Genomic DNA, 22,882 nt, shown 5'->3' on the forward strand with positions numbered 1-22,882 from the left:
TTACTATATATTTTTCTTGACACTTCTATAAGCCTAATGTGACATTTAAAGTTTTAACTAGCTTATAGGTCAACTAGGCAGGTTAAGGTAATTAGGCAAGTTATAGTATAATGATAGTTTGTTCTGTTGACTACTGAAAAAAAAAATTAGCCTAAAGGGGCTTAAAATATTGTCCTTAAAATGGTGTTTAAAAAATTAAAAACTGCTTTTATTCTAGCCAAAATAAAAAAATAAGACTCTTTCCAGACGAAAAAAATATTATCAGACATACTGTGGAAATTTCCTGAATCTGTTAAACATAATTTGGAAAATAATAATAAAAAATAATAATAAATTCAAAGGGGGGCTAATAATTCTGACTTCAATTGTATTTGCTACATATATATTTCAGCTTATTTACCATGATGTATTTTAAAATACTATGGTGTTTTATTTTTATAGAAATACCATCATTTTCTTTAGAGTGTCCTTCCAATACTATGGTATTACCTTATTCTTTAGCATTGTCATATTTGTTGGTTATGTATCATATTACAATATTCTTCGGTCATTTACACTGGTATATAAAAATAATGTTTTGGTATTACCATGAGTTGTACATGTATCATGATTTCTTTAAGAGAATTCAGCAAATTCTAAGGTTTTACCATGTTTGTAGTTACCACCATGGTATTTAAAAAATACTGTGGTATTATTTTGTTATATACTGCAATTTTTCAGGATTTTCGCCATGATTTATTAAAGCTATACTATGGTATTACTATGATTTTTATATGTACCATGGTTTTTTAGAGTATCCTTCAAATACTATGGTATTACAATATTGTTTGGTTAATTTATATACCATGAAATTACCATATTTCATTTTCTACCATGGTATTATAATATATTTTTGTGTACTGTGGTATTATTGTTTTGTTATATTTTCAGCCTATTCACCTTGATATATTTTAAAATACTATACTTTTGGTTTTATATACAGTATACCATTTTCTTTAGAGTATCATTCAAATACTATAGTATTACCATATTTTTTGTCAGTGTCATATTTGTAGGTTATGTACCTTCATATTACAACTAGAAAACATAGAAATATAATGGTAATAAATGGATTTTTAAGAGAATCCATTAAATACTATGTTATTAGCATGATTTGCAGTTATGCACGATGGTATATTTAAAAATACTGTGGTATTATTTTGTTAAAGTATGTATTGCCATATTTTCAGGCTTTTGACCATGATTTATATCAAAATACTATAGTAAGACTATGATTTTTACATGTGCCATGGTCATGATTTTTAGAGTATCCTTCAAATTCTGTGATATTACCATATTAATTGCTTATTTTATATACCATGGTATTACCATATTTGTTTATTTTCTACCATGGTATCATAATAAATATAAGTGCACTGTGGTATTTTTTGTGGTATATTTTCTTTAGATTATACGTTAAATACTATAGTATTACCATGATTTTTTGATATTGTATAATGTACACCATGAAAGAGATCAATCATATCAATCACTCTGAGTATTATTTGATGTACCATGGTAAACATTCAGTACTATGATGTATATCCCGCATGCTTGATCACATATATCTCAATGCCATAATACGTTTGAACTCAAAGTAAGATTCTAACCATTTCCATAAGTGGCCATTTACATACAGTTGAAGTCAAGTTGACATTGAAATTATTAGCCCTCCTGTGAAATTTCAATTTAATGTTTCATTAGTGTTGCTTAAAGGAAATAAGAGTTTTAACACATTTTGAAACATTATATTATTAATAACTAATTTCTAATAACTACTTTCTGTTATCTTTGCCATGATGACAGTACACAATATTTTTCTACTTATTTCGCAAGATACTAGTATCCAGCCTAAAGTGCTATTTAGTTAGGATAAGTAGGCAAGTATTTAGATAACAATGGTTTGCTCTGTGTGCAATCAAAAACATTTACTTCTTTTAAGAGAGCTGATAATATTGACCTCAAAAATAGGTCCCTACTTTATATTACATAACTAGTGTATACTTACACCAAAATATATGATGTGTTTACAATGTATTGCACTTCTGATGCTCTTGAGGTGGGATTAGGAGCAGGATTGGGGGTCTGGGTAGGTTTATAAACTGGGTTAAGTGTGTAAGGGATGGCCAACAGTGTAATTACAAATGTTCAGAAATTAATTACAGGTAATTAATTGACCATAAGTACTATGTAAAAACATTATTTACACAAGACGTACATGGCAAAGAATGACTAGTGTACGTACATATTAGTTAAGGCCAAAATTATATATAAAAACTGCATTTATTCCAGCCAAACTTAAAGAAATAAGACTTTCCCCAGAAGAAAAAATATTTTACTGAAGAAAAAAACGTTGTCTATTAAACAGAACTTTGAAATAAATGATATAAATATATAAATATGATATACATAAATATATAAAAATGATATAAATCAACTATGCAAAACATGTTTAAGTAGATCCTAACGCAGAGTCACAACCAGGGCTTGACATTAACACCCACCAAAAGCGGGTACATTTCAGTTGTGGCGGGTTAGACAGCCACTCCCACTAGCCACTTTGGCTGGTGGAAAGTCATTTTTAAATTGTAGTTTTCTTAAAAGAAGGTTTTGACATTAAGGATGACCCAATATGCGTACGAATGTGATCTTAGAATCGAGAAGCTGCACGGCTGACAAAAATAGTGTTCGTACGAGCAGTTGAATACCGAAGGAGAGGATAGAACTCCCGTTTCGTGCCGTAAAGCAGCCATGCCTAGAGGAAACACAACCACTGCGATTGGTCCTTTTTGAAACAAACTGGACAAAAGATGATGCTCATGCACCCACTGTCCTGCTGCTTTCAAGAGCTCCAGATGTTTTTTAAAAATGTCTTTTTGCAAGCAGCAGCAGTTGCTTCGCTTTAACCATTCTTTGAACTGTATTCTCACGCTAAAAACCACTTTCTCACGCATGCTGCACATCCCCTCTCTTCACTTACTTAAGCAATATTAACTGTAAATAACAATATATTTTGGGCGAGGCAGTGGCGCAGTAGGTAGTGCTGTCGTTTTCATGTTCTCCCTGCCTTTGCGTGAGTTTCCTCTGGGTGCTCCGGTTTCCCCCACAGTCCAAAGACATGCGGTACAGGTGAATTGGGTAGGCTAAATTGTCCGTAGTGTATCTGTGTGTGGATGTTTCCGAGAGATGGGTTGCGGCTGGAAGGGCTTCTGCTGCGTAAAAATTTGCTGGATAAGTTGGCGGATCATTCCGCTGTGGCGACCCCGGATTAATAAAGGGACTAAGCCGACAAGAAAATGAATGAATGAATGAACTATATATTTTGGGTGCAAGGAAGAAATTTTCACTCCAAGCTAAAACCAAATGTTGGCAGCCGTTTAAACAAATGATGGGCCGTATGTTAACTGTGTGCTCGTGATCCTCCTTTCATTATTACACACAGGGCTTTACATTAACACCCGTCAACCCGCCAAATGCGGGTAGATTTCAGCTTTGGCGGGTTAGACAGCCGCTCCCACTAGCCACTTTGGCAGGTTGGAAATAATTTTCACATTGTAGTTTTCTTAAAGCAGGGTTCGACAATAAGGACGGCCCAATATGCATGCAAATGTGATCTTAGAATCGAGAAGCAGCGCGACTGACAAAAATAACTGTGTTTGAGCGAGCAAAAGCAGGTGAATACCTTATGAGAGGATGATTACTCATGCGCACAAGTGATGTGATGCGTGCAACTGTTTACTTGAGCAAAACAACTGTGTGTAGAGGAAGTACAACTGGTGCGATCGGTTCTCTTCGAAGTAGAGTAATCCCGCGCAAACTGAAGAGCGGGGTGGGGGGGGGGGTGTCGCGGGAGCACTTCAGATCATTTTGGAAGGGCACTTTCTATCCACGACTGTGCACGTGCCTGTCTGGGACCTTTAGCCAGGACAGATTACTGTGCATATTTTACATACATGACAATAGATCTTTTTAAATGTCAGTTTAAAAAAAAAGGTTTTGTTGAATAAAAATTGAATGTATACAGCTCTATATTTGCTTGTTTTGACACATTTAAACTGTGTGGCTAAAAAATAATTATATCTTTTTGGTGTAGTCAGAGATAAATTTGATAAATCCTTCATTTTGAGCCCTAAAAAAAGTTACAAGAAATAAAAACCAATTTCAATGCGACACAACCCATTTGCTCATGCACAGTGAGCAAGCTCACAAACAGTGAAATGAATGAGGCGTGTGGACAACACAACATCTAAATCAAGTAATTTTAGCATGTCAAAGTCACATTTATTCATATAAAATATATTTTACAAACAACAAAACTGTGGTTAGTGAAAATGGCAAGTGTAATGTTGGAAATCTACTAGCCACAGTGGCTGGTGATCAAAAAAGTTAATGTCAAGCCCTGATTACACAGTATATTTTCGCCTGCTTTTTTTTTTTTGGCTTATTATATTTTTGTTAATACAGTTTAATGATCATTTTTCACATCAGATTAACTTCCCATTTTTTTTGTTTAATTAACTGCTCATCTGGGACCTTTAGCCTATGAATCGGTTTAGATACATGACAATAATTCTTTTTTGAAAGTTTTTTTTTTTAAGGAAAGTTTTGTTGAATAAAAAGAGTTATATTTTGCATGCTTTAACATATTTCAAAATTATAATTATATTTTAAATAATAATTATTTATGTTTAGTGTGTGGTCAGAGATACATTTGGTAAATCCTTCATTTTGAGCCCTGAAAGTCATGTGAAATAAAACAAATTGCATATTAGTTCCATATGCTCATGCACATTAAGCAAGTTCATACACAAAAAGCTAAAAAAAAAAAAATTAATTAATTAAACTTGTGGCATGTGGGCATAACATAAAGTCTAAATCAAGTCATTTTAGCTTGTCAAAGTCAAATTTATGCATATTTTCCCAGCAACAAAATTGTGACTAATGGAAATGACGAGTGGCTAGTAATGTTAGTAAAAGTAAAGGAAATCTACCAGCCACAGTGGTTGGTGATTAAACACAATAATGTCAAGCCCTGGTCACAATGCATAAAGCTGAACAATTGAACCAGAGCAACTGCAAATACACAAAAAGAAAAAATCTTACCTTGAGATAATTACCTTGACTCTCCAATTCCGTCGACCCCAGTCATATCAACAACACTGGCTGATTGTCGTCTAAAAGTCTAAGGAACGTCTGCTCTCCTCTTTTCTCCATCCCTGAAACTGCTGCACGAGTCTCCACTCAATGTGAGTTTGCCGTATTTCAGATGAACTATATATGACCCATTTGATGTGTCTCTACGAATCTGGCCATGTGCCATTCTGATTGGCAGAGGTGCCTAATGTTCAGAATTGGGGCTCTCTGATTGGTCTATTTTCATAGACTGAGAAAGAGAGAAAGACAAAAACAGAAAGTGAGAGATGTAGGCGGGAGACTCTTGGGAATAATTGATGAAAGATAAAATGATCAAAGAAGATGTGTTAGATGGATGCACACCGCCATCGGGCAGTTATGGAGTACGGTTTAATTGCACGGTTAGTTGCGCTTCGCTTTCAGATGCTATCAGAAAAACACACACCTGTCTGGATGGTTTTGTGTGTGTGTTTGTTTTCTGATATTTGTCCTCCTAATCGCTGCAGACACTCTGGGGTTGGGTTTCTCGCAATCCTCTTTGCCTGTGGTGATTTTTTCGCACAACATGTGTTAACTAGGTCAACGCATAGGAACATGCATGCATATCTAAACCCCTGAAAGTGATCTAGAAGCTGGATCGGCTCACTCCAGGTTTAAATCCTTCCTATCATCCAATTTTAGGCGAGTTAAATCCACCGTGGTATTTGTAGTGTAAATCTTTAATGTGAACAATAAATGATAGGGATGGTATATAATGAAAGGGATAGCTCACCCAAAAATTATACTTGCTCACTTTTAAGTCTCTCTCAAGTGGTTTTAAACCTGTTTGAGTTTGGTTGAACACAAAAGAAGATATTTTGAAGAATGTTGGAAGCCTTTGTCTTCAATAGTAATTTAGTTTTTCCTTAAACAAAATAATCTCCCAAAGATGTAAGCAAAATAAATGTACGCCAAAAGGAAAAACGTGATTATTTTGCTTATCCCATTGGCAGAAAACTCACTTATTTTCTTAAAACAAGACAAGATTTTTTGCTTTTCTAGAAATGCTTCTTGATTTTAGAATTTTTTGAGGTTTGGACTAGAAACAAGCAAAAACCCCAACTCCAGTGCATAAATTAAATGGAGGGAAAAAACGTGAATCACAAAATTTCAGATTGTTACATTTACATATACACTTTTTTTGTCGGTCGCACATCCATGATGCGAATCTCCCGTTCCACCACATCCAAAAGGAGCTCTATTAGATTGAGATCTGGTGACTGTGGAGGCCATTTGAGTACAGTGAACTCATTGTCATGTTCAAGAAACCAGTCTGAGATAATTCGTGCTTAATGACATGGTGTGTTATCCTGCTGGAAGCAGCCATTAGAAGATGTGTACACTGTTGTCATTAAGGGATGGACATGGTCAGCAACAGTACTCAGGTAGGTTGTGGCGTTGACACATTCAATTGGCGCTAATGGGCCCAAAGTGTGCTAAGAAAATATCCCCCACACCATTACACCACCAGCCTGAACTGTTGAAACAAGGCAGGATGGATCCATGCTTTCATGTTGTTGACGCAAATTCTGACCCTACCATCCGAATGTTGCCTCAGAAATCGAGACTCATCAGACCAGGCAACGTTTTTTCAATCTTCTATTGTCCAACTTTGGTGAGCCTGTGTGAATTGTAGCCTTAGTTTCCTGTTTTTAGCTGACAGGAGTGGCACTCGATGTGGTCTTCTACTGCTGTACCCTATCCGCCTCAAGGTTGGACATGTTGTGCATTCAGAGATGCTCTTCTGCATACCCCAGTTGTAACGAGTGGTCATGTGAGTTACTGTTGTCTTTCTATCAGTTGGAACCAGTCTGGCCATTCTCCTCTGACCTCTGGCATCAACAAGGCATTTGCGCCCACAGAACTGCCGCTCACTGGATATTTTCTCATTTTCGGGCCATTCTCAGTAAATCCTAGAGATGGTTGTGTGTGAAAATCCCAGTAGATCAGCAGTTTCTGAAATACTCCCACTAGCCTGTCTGGCACCAACAACCATGCCACGTTCAAAGTCACTTAAATGCCCTTTCTGATGCTCAGTTTGGACTGCAGCAGATCATCTTGACCATACATGTCTAAATGCCTTGAGTTGCTGCTATATTATTGGCTAATTAGAAATTTGCATTGACGAGTGGTTGGACAGGTGTACCTAATAAAATGAGCGATAAGTATATCTATTTTTACAGTACACTGTTCACAATTTCCTGTAAAATTTACAGTAACTTACTGGCAGCAGTTCGCTAGTAACTTACTGTAAATCAATTACAGAAATAATACTGTATTTACATTTACAGCACCAATTTTCTTGCTGTACAAATGCATTTACAGTATTGTATAACGTTACTGTTTGATATATGGTAATTTTCACAATGCAACTTTAAAATACAGTAGCATACTGCATAACTGTACTACAGTAAAAAAAACAGTAACCATTACAGCTAAATACTGTGTAATTTTTAAAAATCAGTGCATAACATTTCGTATCATCAATTTTTGTCTCAATTTGCAGTGGTTTGCTAGCAATATAAACAAAATAAAGAGCTAGAAAGACAACAAAAAGGCAAAGCAAAAGGCTCTGAATGCAGGAAGCAGAACGCACACTGACAGATCTAGAACAGCATGAACAGAAAGACGAATGACGGGAGGATGATGGGAAATCAGAGGATCTGCTGTTTCTGCTGTTTCCTCTGGTGCTGTGAAGTGAACTAGATGAGCCAGAATCATTATTACATGCTGACTGTCAAACCACGGCTTCTTCTGATGCGCAGAATCAAACGCTTGTTCAAAGATTATCGAATACCGTACGCACAATACACAGCCTGCTGGGCTTTAAAATGGCACGTCAAATGCGTTACGCAATAATAAACCTTTTTAGCAGTCATGGACTAAACAATACAATCAAATTAAATTAGGAACTGTTGTTCAGTTGTTTGACATCTGTGACATCAAATCCCTTAAAACAGCAGCATGTTATTGTCATTTGAGTATTTTGGGGCTGCACTGTAATTTTTAAATTGTCATTTTATATGTCGGCAAATGATTCTTAAAGGGATAGTTCACCCAAAATTCAGTCATCATTTACAGTACTCTCCCTTGGTTGGTTCTAAACAAGTTTGAGTTTTTTTTTGTTTGTTTTTTTAGTTCTGTTGAAAAACAAAAGAAGATATATTGAAGAATGTTGGAAACCTGCAACCATTGACACCCATAGTAGGGCTGCACAATATATTGTTTCAGCATCGATATCGATATGTGTGCATCTGCAATAGTTACATTGCGTAAATATACAATGTTGAGTTGGGATTGTTGCTTCAATGTTGATGCTGAGTTTATCTACAGTGGAGTGAAATTTTATAATCTGGGTGTTTTTAAGACCTGGAAATTAAAATATTCAGGCGTAAAAAAATTGCTTAATCAAGAATAATTTTATTGAATTTATACAATAAAGACTTTGTAGTGTAATTTTTACATTTACATGCAGTTGAAGTCAAAATGTATTGCCCCCCCCCCCCCCCCCCCCCCCCGTTTATTTTTTTTCTCAATTTCTGTTTAATGGAGAGCAGATTTGTTCAACACATTTCTAAACATAATAGTTTTAATAACTCATTTCTGATAACTGATTTATTTTATCTTTGCCATGATGACAGTAAACAATATTTGACTAGATATTTTTCAAGACACTTCTATACAGCTTAAAGTGATATTTAAAGGCTTAACTTGGTTAATTAGGTTAACTAGGCAGGTTAGGGTAATTAGGCAAGTTATTGTATAATGATGGTTTGTTCTGTAGACTATTGAAAAATATATAGCTTAAAGGGGCTGATAATTTTGACCTTAAAATGGTGTTTTTAAAAAATAATAACTGCTTTTATTTTAGTTGAAATAAAACAAATAAGACTTTCTTCAGAAGAAAAAATATTATCAGACATACTGTGAAAATTTCCTTGCTCTGTTAAACATCTTTTGGAAAATATAAAAAAAAAGAAAAAAAATCAAAGGGAGGCTAATAATTCTGACTTCAACTGAATGTAAATCAACGTAAAAAAAGAAAAAGTCACCCTTGACCACAAAGCCACTGTCAATCTAAATATTTGTACTTGATTTTTCTATTGATGTACACAACAAAAATTAATAAATGGATTAATTGTTTTATCTTCAATCAAGTTAAATTTGTAAAATCAAAGTTAACTTAATTGATTTGTATTTAGACAACATAAAAGCATTTTCTACAGTGTATGTTTTGATAGAATAGGATCATTTTTGACTGAAATAATATCTGAGGGTTTAAAAAAAATCCAGATATTGATAAAATCTCCTTTAAGTTCTTAGCAGTGCATATTACTAATCAAAAAATGAGTTTTGATATATTTATGTGGTGAAGTTGCGACATTTATGTGCCATACTCAAACGGCAGCACATTACACCCATACTGGCTTCACTTCATTGGCTTGTATCCAGTACAATTTAGGATACTTTTTAAGATTTTAGTTTTGGTGTTTAAATGCCTAAATGGACTAGCACCAAGATACTTGTCCTCATTAATCCAATTGTACACTCCATCAAGGGCGCTTAGATGTACTGATCAGCTATTTTTGGCTGTTCCACATGCAAGGTTAAAAACCAGGGGGGACCGTGCCTTTGCAGTGGTGGCCCCCAAACTTTGGAATAATTTGCCTCTCCATGATAGGCAGGCCGCAACTCTTTCTGTTTTTTAAATCTAGTCTTAAAACCCATTTTTATTCTTATACTTTTAATACCATATGAGAGTCATTTGTCTGTTGTATTTGTCCTTTGTTTTAGATAATGTATATGTGTGTACAGCACTTTGGTAAGCACTTGTTGTTTTTAAAAAGCACTTTAAAAATAAACTTTAACTTGACTTGACTATTTACAGTAGGAAGTTTATTTATTTATTTTATATATGTTTCTGGAAGATGACCTTTGTCAATGTGATTTTTGGCACAAAATTAAATTAAATAGGGGGAAGCGGTAGCACAGTGGGTACCACATTCGCCTCACAGCAAGAAGGTCGCTGGTTCGAGCCTCGGCTGGGTCAGTTGGCATTTCTGTGTGGAGTTCGCATGTTCCTCTGGGTGCTCTACTTTCCCCCACAAGTTTAAAGACATGCTGTACAGGTGAATTGGGTAGGCTAAAATTGACCGTTGTGTGTGTGTGTGAATGAGTGTGTATGGATGTTTCCCAGTGATGGGTTGCTGCTGGAAGGGCATCCACTGCGTAAAAAATATGCTGGATAAGTTGGCGGTTCATTCCGCTGTGGCAACCCCAGATTAATAAAGGGACTGAGCCGACAAGAAAATTAATGAATGAAAATTAAATCATTTTGACCCATACAATGTTTTTTTGTTTTTTTTATTGTCGACTATCTGCTTAAGACTTAAGATCATAAGGGCTAAGATCATATATACCATAGTCTTTTTATTTTTTTGCATTTTAACATAGTTTTAGTATAAACTTTTTCCATTGATTTTAAGATTGAGCGTCACAGTGGCGCAGTGGGTAGCACAATCGCATCACAACAAGAAGGTCGCTGGTTCAAGCCAGAAAGAGTATGTATGGTTGTTTTTCAGTAATGGGTTGCAGCTGGAAGGGCATCCGCTGCATAAAACATATGCTAGATAAGTTGGCGGTTCATTCCGCTGTAGCGACCCCTAATTAATAAAGGGACTAAGCCGAAAGGAAAATGAATGAATGATTTTAAGATTGAGCTTTTTAAAATCAGTCTCTATCAGAATCTGTAGCATCATGCTGGCAGAGTTTTTTTTAGCCGGTGTGTATATTTTTAGTCCTGTTTTTAGATGCAGTTTGCATTAGTGAGAGAATGCATGTGTGTGTGTTTTACGTGTCTGTCACCCAGTTCAATTTTAAAAATGTGTGCTCCACAGTTCTGGTTCGCTATAAAGTTTGACCCGAGTTTGACCTGATCCTCAACAATACTGTGCCCTTACAACACACTGGCTTCCTGAGGGCTGTAAAACGTCTGTGGAGTTCAGGGTTAGGTTGAGTGCTTTCTGTACCGTTTACGACACTCGGGCTTTCAGAAGACCTTTCCGTGACCCCTGCGCTCATCTGCTCCCTCTACAGGTCATTTCAAACCTAACAATAAAACCTACAATTTTAGTTTGGTTTGTTTACAGAGGCAATGCGCATTAATAAACATTACTGTAAAATGTGCCAGAGCCAGATTTTTCATGTAGATCCTCGACAGAATGGAAAAAAAGTCACACCTAAAAATAGAAACAAAACATAATACAAAATACACTATAGCCCCTTTCACACAGTGATACCGGTAAATATCCGGAAAATTTCCGGAACTACTTTACGGTATATTCAAAAAAACGCTGTTCACACAGGCGAGGACGTTACAGAATTTTTCCGGAAAAGAGCATTCACACATCCATCGCAAAATGCCTGTAAATTCTGACATCATTAACCAGAAATGACTTCTAAACGGCTGCGCTTGTGTTTGTAAACATTTGACTACATTACAAACTCTTCGGATGGATCAGTATTGAGTACAACTCTAATGAAAACATAGGGAAACACTTTTGCATGTCGAGATGTTCATGATGTGTGTGTGTGTTGGCGCTATGGGCGCTCACGGGCACACGCAAAGCTTGAAGGTAAACAAACAACGGATTATCATAAACCTTTTATTGATAATTATTTACACAGCATTAAGAAGGAACATAGAAACATTATCTGACTAACATCTAGCAGCTAAAGGTGTCTGGAAAAAATATTCAAAGGCTTTTATTCTCATAAACCGCGCGCACGTGAATGCGTCTGTTCTGATTGGCTAAAGCAGGTGTCTCACGTCAGCCCGTTCTAGACGTGCACGAGCTTATTCCGGAAATCTTCCTTCTGCGTTCACACAGCGCAGCATTCCGGCAAATTACCGGTAATGTTACAACTTCTCTTTCCGGAAAATAGCCAGAACGAATTTACCGGTATTTTCAAAAAGGACCTGTTCACACATACAACCTTTCCTGAAAATTGCCGGTAATTTGCCGGAAAGGTCTGTATGTGTGAAAGGGGCTATTATGTTGTATTATTATACTATACTGTATATACACTTTAAATACACAATATCATATTAATATCATACTATCATACCAAAGGCAGTGTGTATCGTATCAAATATCATGTTGTTTTCTGGGTTTGCTTCCATCTTTGGTTTGTAGTAAATCTGGGTCACACCGCATGATGCTGTAAGTCATTTCATACACATGGAGAGACTGAAGAAGATTTTAAAGTGTGTGTGTGTGTGTGTGTGTGTGTGTGTGTGTGTTGCGGTCAATATGATTGCGTAATCCTGCTCCCTATTGTGCTGAGCTTTAGATAAGATCTTGTAGAACTTTATTTTACTTTTACTTTAGGATTTTCAAGAGCTCTGTAAACTCTGCTTAACCTACTATCAGACATCACAGAGATACCTTTATGTGGCATTCTCATCTTCCTGTTGCTAATGCTAGCAAAAAGAGTTGCTAATTTACTTTGTTGGATGCTTTTCATTGTTGTTTTTATTAATAATGCTATTTTATATTTTTATTTGAATTTAAAAATGTATTTTTTCCACAAATTGCTGATCTTATTTTTTGAAGTAATGTTATTTATTCATTCATTCATTTTCCTTCGGCTTAGTCCCTTTATTCATCTGGGGTGACCACCGCGGAATGAACCGCCAACTTATCCAGCATATGTTTTACACAGCGGATGCCCTTCCAGCTGCAACATAGTACTGGGAAACATCCATACACTCTCATTCACACTTATACACTTTGGACAATTTAGTTTATTCAATTCACCTATACCATGTCTTTGGACTGTGGGGGAAACCTGAACACCTGGAGGAAATCCACACGAACACTGGGAGAACATGCAAACTCCATATAGAAACACCAACTGACCCAGCTGGTACTCGAACCAGTGACCTTCTTGCTCTGAAGTGACTGCTAATTACTGCGCCACTGTGTCGCCCTATATTATATTATTATACATTCATTTTCTTTTCTGCTTATTCCCTTTATTAATCCAGGATCGCCACAGCGGGATAAATCGCCAACTTATCCAGCATGTTTTATGCAGCAGATGCCCTTCCAGCTGCAACCCACTGGGAAATTATATTATATTATATTATATTATATTATATTATATTATATTATATTATATTATTGGAACATTGTAATTATTATTTTATCATAAGTTCATGATGTAAGTTTAATATAAGGAGTGGAATGTTTTTTTATTTAACAAATATTTTATTTATTCTATTTGCCTTATATATATATATATATATATATATATATATATATATATATATATATATATATATATACATACAGTTGAAGTCAGAATTATCAGCCCCCCGTAATTTTCTTTTTTCTTTTTTAAATATTTCCCAAACAATGTTTAACAGAGCAAGGAAATTTTCACAGTGTGTGATAATAAAAGTCTTATTTATTTTATTGTGGCTAGAACAAAAGCATTTTTAATTAAAAAAAAAAAAAAAAAAAAACATTTTAAGGTCTAACCCTAGCACGCACACACACACACACACACACACACACACACACACACACACAGTTGAAGTCAGAATTATCAGCCCCTCTGTTTATTTTTTCTCCAATTTTTGTTCGGCTGAGAGAATACTTTTTCAACACATTTCTAGACCTAATAGTTCTAATAACTCATTTCTAATAACTGATTTTTTTTTTATCTTTGCCTTGATGACAATAAATAATAATTTACTGGATATTTTCAAGACACTTCTATACAGCTTAAAGAGACATTTAAAGGCTTAGCTAGGTTGCATGTTAGGGTAATAAGGCAAGTTATTGTATAACGATGGTTTGTTCTGTAGACGATCGAGAAAAAAATAGCTTAAAGGGGCTAATAATATTGACCTTTAAATTAGTTTCAAGAAATTTAAAACTGCTTTTATTCATGCCGAATTAAAACAAATAAGACTTTCTCCAGAAAAAAATAAAAATCATCAGACATACAGTGAAAATTTCCTTGCTCAGTTAAACATAATTTGGGAAATATTCAAAAAAGAAATAAAAAAATGAAAGGGGGGCTGATAATTTTGACTTCAACTGTATATATATAATTTTACATTTTTGCACTTTATTATATGTCATATTATTATAATGTATTAAAATATCATTACCCAGCATTTTGAATTCATATTATTAATCTAGTTTTATTCATTTATTCAGATCTGATCACCATAAAGAGCAAAACCTCATACCTCCACATTTACTTATACACTCTAAAAAATGCCAGGTTATTGTAACCCAATTTTGGGTGTAGTGCAGACTATCTGGGTTAATTTTTTTAAAGAGCCCATATTATGGGTTTTTGAAAATTCCCCTCCATGTAGTGTGTAACACAGCTCTAAGTGAAGTGAAGTATCCAGCTAAGGCTTAAATCTGTAAGAATACAGTGTTTAAAACTGTTGATTCATCTATAAAAGAGTCGACTCATAGTGCTTCAAACGAGTCGCCTTGATACCGATTCATTAGGTGTTTCGCCATGACGTACGAACGAAACCAAGTTATTCACGTGCACGCGCAAACCCGGGAGATTTCAAACCTGAGGCCCCGCCCTCTGACGCAGAAACCCAGACACACACACACACACACACTCACAAACACACGCACACAAACATGCCGGTCGATTGAAGTCACACTGCAGATGGACATTATCGATTCTCTACCCAGAGATGAAACCTCAGCATTATAACCAAGCAGTTGGAAACTTCTGGAAACTACAGGCTACAAAGAATCCTTCATCTGAGTTTGTTAAAGTAAGGATCAGTAAAGATTAACTTACTAATGGACGTCAGGATGAGTTTCTTCCTCCATTTCTCAAGTATAAGTACGTGCGATTAAAGTTGCCTCGTTGACTCTAGCTTGCAAATGTATTTAGTTGTGATTTGTTACTTGTAACCGCGTGTACTGTATCAGGTTAACTGGATATATTCTCTTATCGCGTGCAAAGTCACGTTAAAAACGCGACGCGTGCTGTTTGTTTACGGAGCTCCGTGGTAACGTAGAGGTCTGCATTCCCGCGGCTGTCCCCGCGCCAGATTTCTGTGGCGCGGGAATAAATTTCCAAATCAATCGCGGGAGCGGTCGGTAACAGGTTTAATTTGGGACGGGAGCGGGCTGTCTAGCAATATCGTGGATATTGCTATGCGAATGAGACAGAACTTTGCCTGCCTGTGTGTCTGCTTGGCGCTTGTGTGTATGTGTTAGTGCGCACGTATGAGAGAGAGAGAGAGAGAGCTCTGTCTGGCTGTCTCTGGACTGTTTTGCTGGGTGATTTTCGGTTATGTTCTCCCCCGCTCTTTAGCGGGATCGGGCGCGGCGGGCAGAAAACGGGGCGGTTCGGGCACCGGGACAAGAAATTCTAAATATAAGCGGGAGCGGTCGGGTTCAGGCTAAAACCTGGCGGGTGCGGTCGTCCAGAGGTGTGTGTGTGTTTGTGTGTGTGCGTGGCAGCTAAAATCCACGCCTACACTATGGAGCGCGTATGAACTGTGATTACTTTTATATTGCTAATTAGCTATTGGGCATTTCATTCTCTGACTGAAGGCAGTCGACCAATCGTGACAGACTGTCATCGGTCCAATCAGCGCAGATTAGCTTCGCGCTAAGGAGGGGTTTGGGAACAAATGAATCACTGGACGATTCATACAGGAGTCGCTGGGATAATTAGGTAAAAATAAATGCAGATTATAAGACCATGAAAGTGTTTTTTGACTTTGCATGCAAATTAGACTGTTGTTGGAGACCCTTACAACCAAGATATGACCCTATTTCATGTATAATATGGGCTCTTTAATTAAATGATTAGAACCAAATTTAACCCAATGTTTGTGTTGGTCCATGCATATTTTATTCAATTTGAGTTCATATAACTCAGCATTACTCAGTGCTTAGAACTGATACCTCACAGCAAGAAGGTCACTGGTTTGAGTCCCAGCTGGGCTGGTTGGTGTTTCTGTGTGGAGTTTGCATGTTCACCCCATGTTGGTGTGGGTTTCCTCCGGGTGCTCTGGTTTCCCCCACAGTCCAAAGACATGCGCTATAGATGAATTGAATAAGTTAAATTGGTCGTAGTGTATGTGTGTGAACAAGTGTGTATGAATGTTTCCCAATACTGGATTACAATTGAAAGTACATCTGCTACATAAAACATATGTTTGAATAGTTGTTGGTTCATTCCGCTGTGGCAACCCCTGATGAATAAAGGGACTAAGCTAAAGAAAAATGAATGAATAACCCAGCATTTATTAGAGTGCAGCTATCTATACATCGCATTTCATTGTTTTCATAGAAAGCTGAAGAAGCTAATTTACTACACTCTTAAAATCCTGCATTGTTATAAGCCAACTTTGGATCAAATATGGACAAACCTAACATTAATAAAGTTTTTAATTGCTCTTATATGCCCAATGGTTGGTTTGGCTACATTTGACCCAATGTAGGGGTTACAACAACCCAGCATTTTTAGAGTGCATACTTCCCTTATAATCCCTAGTCCATGAAAATTGATAAATATACAGAGTCAGCAGGTGTGTGTGTTTCTCTATAGATGACGGTGGTGAGCGCTGGTGTCTGATCTGTGGGGATCGAGCGTCCGGCCTGCACTATGGTATTATTTCCTGCGAGGGCTGTAAAGGCTTCTTCAAGCGCAGTATCTGCAACAAACGCATCTATCGCTGCAACAGAGACAAGAACTGCCAGATGTCCCGCAAACAGCGCAACCGCTGCCAGTACTGTCGGCTGCAGAAGTGCCTACAGATGGGCATGAACCGCAAGGGTGAGACACACACACTTTGTATAGCTGTCTTTATGGGGACTTCCTATAGAGGTAATGCTATTTATATTGTACATACTGTATTTTCTCTCCTAAACCGACCCTCACAGAAAACAATCTGCATTTTTACATATTCAATATACTTCATTCGGTGTGATCTATGAGCATTTTCATCATGGTGGCCAAATAAATGTCCCCCAAAAGGTCAATGTTCTGGTGTTACTATACTTGTGGGGACACACATTGAAATGCACTGACAAATCAGTTTAAATCAAGGTTGCTTATGAGAATGAAACACAACATGAAAATTAATTGATGAATAAATTAGTATTTTATTGTTATAAGATGAATTGTTTTAAAATAATTACTAGTCTAATTTAATTACATTGTTATAAAAAGTCAAATAAATCATATTTAATACTTTATATTTAGTAAAGCAAATAAAAATTCCTGATTTAAATGGAAAGAAATTTATTTAAATATTGATTGAATTTTAATAATGTTTTTAAAATAACGATTAAATAATCAGATTAATGAAATAATTTGTCTAAATTAAAATGAAACTGTTAATTTACTAAATTAGCCCAAATGTAATTATATTATGAAAATGAATAATTTTAAGTAAATATTGAATACATTTTAAAACAAAAACTGTATTAAAATAATAAATTATTTATTAAATAATGCAATTAATTAAAAAAAAAATTAGTCTAAATTAAAATTTCATTTACTAAAGTAGCTGAAATAAATTATTATAATATCAATTGTTTTAATATAATTAATAGTTTTAAAGTAATTACATTTTCCAAGTCCAAAGACATGTAGCACAGGTGAATTTTGTAGGCTAAATTTTCCAAAGTGTATGAGTGTGAATGGGCGTGTATGGATGTTTCCTAGTGATGGGTTGCAGATGGAAGAACATTCGCTGCGCAAAACATTTGCTAGATAGGTTGGTGGTTCATTCTGCTGTGACGACCCCTGATTATTAAAGGGACTAGGCCGAAAAGAAAATTAATTAATAAAGTAATCTGAATGATTTAAAAATAATTAACAGGCTAATGTAATTACATTATTTTATTACATAAATCATATTTAATGCTGCAAATGAAAATCCTGATTTAAATTGAAAGAAATTTTATTACATATTGAATTAGGTAAAATTGAAAAATAAATAAATATTTATTAAATAATTCAATTAATACAATCATTTGTCGAAATTCAAATGAAAAGTTAATTTACTAAATTGTTCTAAATGTGATTACATTATTCAACTAAATAAGATTTAATCAAATATTTGATGAATTTTAATACAAACTATATTAAAAAGTAATTGATAAAATATTTATTAAATAATGCAATTAATAAAATATTTGTTCTAAATCTAAATTAAAATGTTAATTTACTCAGTTAATTGTAGCGGAATGTAATTACATTTACTAAAGTAAGTAAAATAAAATATTGTAATCTGAATTGTTTTAAAATAATTAATAGTTTAAATGTAATTACACTATTTATAAAAGTTTTAACAAGTTTTGTATTTAATACAGCAAAAAAAATCTATAAAATAAAAATTAAATTTTAAAATTAATACAATTTAATATTGAATGAATTCAAATTAAAAATGAATATATTTTTTTATTATTAATTAAATAATGAAATTAATAAAATAAAGTATGCAAGTAAAATAAATCATAGTTAATTAAATTTTTAATCAGTTAAAATAAAAAGGTTTGAAAATAATTAATAAATGATTAAATAAGGGAATTAATGAAATATTCTGTCGAAATGAAAATGTTAATTTACTCAATTGGATTATGGTAATTAATTAAGTTATTAAAATAAGTAAATTAAATCATATTTCATTAAAATCTTGAATGAACTAAATTAAAAACTACTTGAAAATAATAAATAAATTATTTAATAAATACTGAATTTAGTAAAAAAAACTTTCTAAAGTAAAGTGATTAGCGCTGTCGCTTCACAGCAAGAAGGTCACTGGTTCGAGTCCTAGTTTGCATGTTCTCCTGTGTTGGCGTGGGTTTCCTCCGGGTGCTCCGGTTTCCCCCACAAGTCCAAAGACATGCGCTATAGGTGAATTGAGTAAACTAAATTGGCTGTAGTGTACGAGTATGTGTGAATGCCAGAGTGTATGAGTGTTTTCCAGTACTATATTTTGGCTAGAAGGGCATCCACTGTGTAAAACATATGCTGGATAAGTTGGCAGTTCATTCCGCAATGGCGACCCCAAATTATTAAAGACTAAGCTGGAAAGAAAATTTATGAATGAAAGTTATATTTAATACAGTGAATGAAATTCCTGATTTAGATTGAAAGCAATTTAATAAAATATTAAATTAATTAAAATTAATTGTTTAAAAAAAAAAGATTAAATTATTTATTAAATAATGAAATATATCAAATAAGCTTTCTAAATGAAAGTAAAAATGCTAATTTACTAAATTAGGCTAAATGTAACTACATTATTAAAGTAAGTAAAATAAATCATATTTAATTAAATATGGAATTAATTAAAATAAAAACTATTTTAAAATAATAAATGACTTGGTTATTAAATAATACATTTTATAAAATAATCTACCTAAAGTAAAATGGAAATGTTAACAATCAGAAATACAAATATTTTCAAAAGCTGAATATAAAAAACATTTTTTAATCTCATTTTAAAAAAACTGTTAATCATTCAAACAAAAGAAAAAGTCTTTGTTTTTGTTTTTAATTTTATATTTTTTGATACACATGAATTAAAATCTTTAAAGCTAGTCAGCTAAATAAAGATGTCTTTCCTTTGCCCTTGTTTACTTTAATCTTATCTTACCTGTGCTTTTTTAGGCCAACCATTGCAATTTCACCCCAATTATGCAGCACGTCTTTTTCATAAAAACAAAAACTTTTTATGCACTAGATTTATACACTTCACACATTTACCTCTTAACTTGTCCTCTTTGATGCTGCTGCATTAGAGCCAGATCTGATCTTCTGTGTAAATCACATGCCTGAAGAAAAAACGCGCTGGAATCAGATTGTAGAACTGGGTTGCCAGTCGCTGCTTATATAATCTGCAGATATATACTGATAACAGATTTATGTTTTTCATGCTGTCCCTTTCTGCCTGTTTCTCACGGCAAAACTCCCTCAAACGCACAATATATATGCATTATACTAACAGTTTAGAAGTAGTGTTGATTGCACATGCCTGTAGTTTCCGCCAGAGGGAGACGTTGGACTATTTTGCTGAAAGCTAATTATTTGCTAAAAGCTAATTATTCACTTAAAGTAATCGCAATGTATGGACAACGTTTACTTTTAATTTCTAAATGTCATTTTTGTTATTCAAATGCTAATGTTATAACGTTTAATGTATTTTTTGCAGCTTCACAGAGTAATGAGTTATGAAAGAGACGTAAAAATCAATGTTAATTGTCCTGTTCATTTACGTAAATGATTTTAAGTTGTGCTATAATATTTTTTTCGGTCACTTATTTTGTAAGTAATACCGATTTATTTAGGTATTTAGTGACATTTTCACTGTCAATATACTTCAGAGGCTGTTTGTAAAGCATCTTTTCTTCATTGTTTGTTCTGTCTTTAGCAATCAGAGAAGACGGGATGCCAGGAGGAAGGAATAAAATGATTGGACCTGTACATGTAAGACTAATGTTTATTTTAAATTTTGGGATAAATGTTTTATTTGAATCTGAATTGGCCAAAACCCCTCTAAAACCAGGCTGGTCGACCAGCTAAAACCAGCCAACCAACCTCTGTTGGTTTAAGCTGTATTTTTCAGAGAGGAATTAGGCTATATATTGTGTGTGGTTACTATACATCAGAGATGCCCATACTAGAGCCCGCAGGCCACATTTGTCCCTTGGTAACCTTTAATTTGGCCCACCATTCTGTCTGAGAAGAGAGTTAGAATGATGGAGAGGGTTGGCATGAATCTTTTTAACAGAGATTGTCATTTCCAATTTAGCATAACCTTTTTTGTTTGTTTTATTGCTGAGCTACAAAATAGCAAATGGAAAATTAAGGATTCGATTAAATGAAAATAAATGAATAAAATTAATAAATGAAAATAAATGAGTGAAAATAAATGAATGAAAATAAATCAGTGAAAATAAATGAATGAAAATAAATCAGTGAAAATAAATGAATGTTAATGAATCTTTTATATATATATATATATATATATATATATATATATATATATATATATATATATATATATATAGTGACTCAACAGGACAATGCAGTCCTACTTGACTAGTGCTTGACTAGTGTATCATCATCATGTTATAGATGAGATCGTTTTTACTGTAAGAAGCTCATTATAAAAGTAAAACATATTCTGCATTGGTTAATATAAAAGCAATCTTTTTAATTTAAATAAATTAAATAATTTTTGAAATCACCAATGGCCAAAATTATTCGCCCTCCTGTGAATTTTTAAAAAATATTTCCGAAATCATGTTTAACAGCTAGAATTTTTTTCACTGCATTTCCTATAATATTTTTTCTTCTGGAGAAAGTCTTATGTGTTTTATTTAGTCTAGAATAAAAGCAGTTTTTTATTATTTTTTAAAAAACATTCTAGGGTCAAAGTTAGCCCCTTTAAGCTCTATATTTTGATCATCTATGGACCGAACCATCTTTATAAATCTAATTTACCTAATTAAACCTTTAAATGTCAAATTAAGCTGAATACTAGTCTCTTGAAACATATCTAGTAAAATATTATGTACTGTCATCATGGCAAAGAGAAAAGAAATCTGTTATTAGAAATTAAATATGGTGTATACAGTTGAAGTCAGAATTATTAGCCCAACCCCCCTCCCCCTTTGAATTCTTTTTCTTTTTTAAATATTTCCCAAATTACGTTTAACAGAGCAAGGAAATGTTCACAGTATGTCTGATAATATTTTTTATTATTATTCGTCTGGAGAAAGTCTTGTTTTATTTTGGCTAGAATAAAAGTAGTTTTTAATTTTTTAAACACCATTTTAAGGACAAAAGTATTATCTCCTTTAAGCTATGCTTTTTCCAGATAGTCTACAGAACAAACCATCGATATACAATAACTTGCCTGCCTAATTACCCTAACCTGCCTAATTAAACTAGTTAAGCCTTTAAATGTCGCTTTAAGCTGTATAGAAGTGTCTTGAAAAATATCTAGTCAAATATTATGAATTGTCATCATGGAAAATATAAAATAAATCAGTTATTAAAGAAAAGGTATCAAAACTATTATGTTTATAAATGTGTTTAAAAAAATCTGCTCTCTGATGAACAGAGTTGGGGGGAGGGAAAAAACTGGGGCTAAAAATTCAGGGGGCGATTTATTCTGACTGCAACTGTACCTATATATATATATATATATATATATATATATATATATATATATATATATATATATATATATATATATACACACATACACACACACACACACACACACACACACACACACACACACACAATACAATGCAAATACAGGCGCACAAATATAAGATTGCATTGATTTAATGGTCCATTCTCCTGTAGACGATCTCATCACATTCTCTCAGAACTGAAGCTCAAGTGTTTCTTGCTGTGTGTGCGACTGCTCGCGTCCCATCTTTGTGTTGTTTCCTCTGAAAGAGACTCTGAAGGCCACGCATGCAGGAGATCAATTGTTTTCGATGCAAACACAAACCCTCTCCTTCTCTTTCCATCTCATTTTTCCTCACGAGTATGTACACAGCATATAAATACAGTATAGCGGACGTGAATGAGATGCACAGTGTGTGTGTGTGTCCTTGTTACCTGAAGTGTT

The 22,882-nt window shown here is 34.2% G+C and overlaps 1 protein-coding gene across 1 annotated transcript in view; it reads left to right on the forward strand.

Annotated features, from left to right (window-relative positions):
- The window catches only part of nr6a1b (nuclear receptor subfamily 6, group A, member 1b), a 61,393-nt gene that overhangs the window by 24,474 nt on the left and 14,037 nt on the right, over positions 1 to 22,882 (forward strand). Inside the window, 2 exon segments of the mRNA NM_001033720.1 lie at positions 16,828 to 17,055; positions 20,663 to 20,718. Coding sequence (NP_001028892.1) covers positions 16,828 to 17,055; positions 20,663 to 20,718 — 284 coding nt within the window.

This window comes from Danio rerio, chromosome 21, assembly GCF_049306965.1.
Source record: "Danio rerio strain Tuebingen ecotype United States chromosome 21, GRCz12tu, whole genome shotgun sequence".
NCBI classification, from domain to species: Eukaryota; Metazoa; Chordata; class Actinopteri; order Cypriniformes; family Danionidae; genus Danio; species Danio rerio.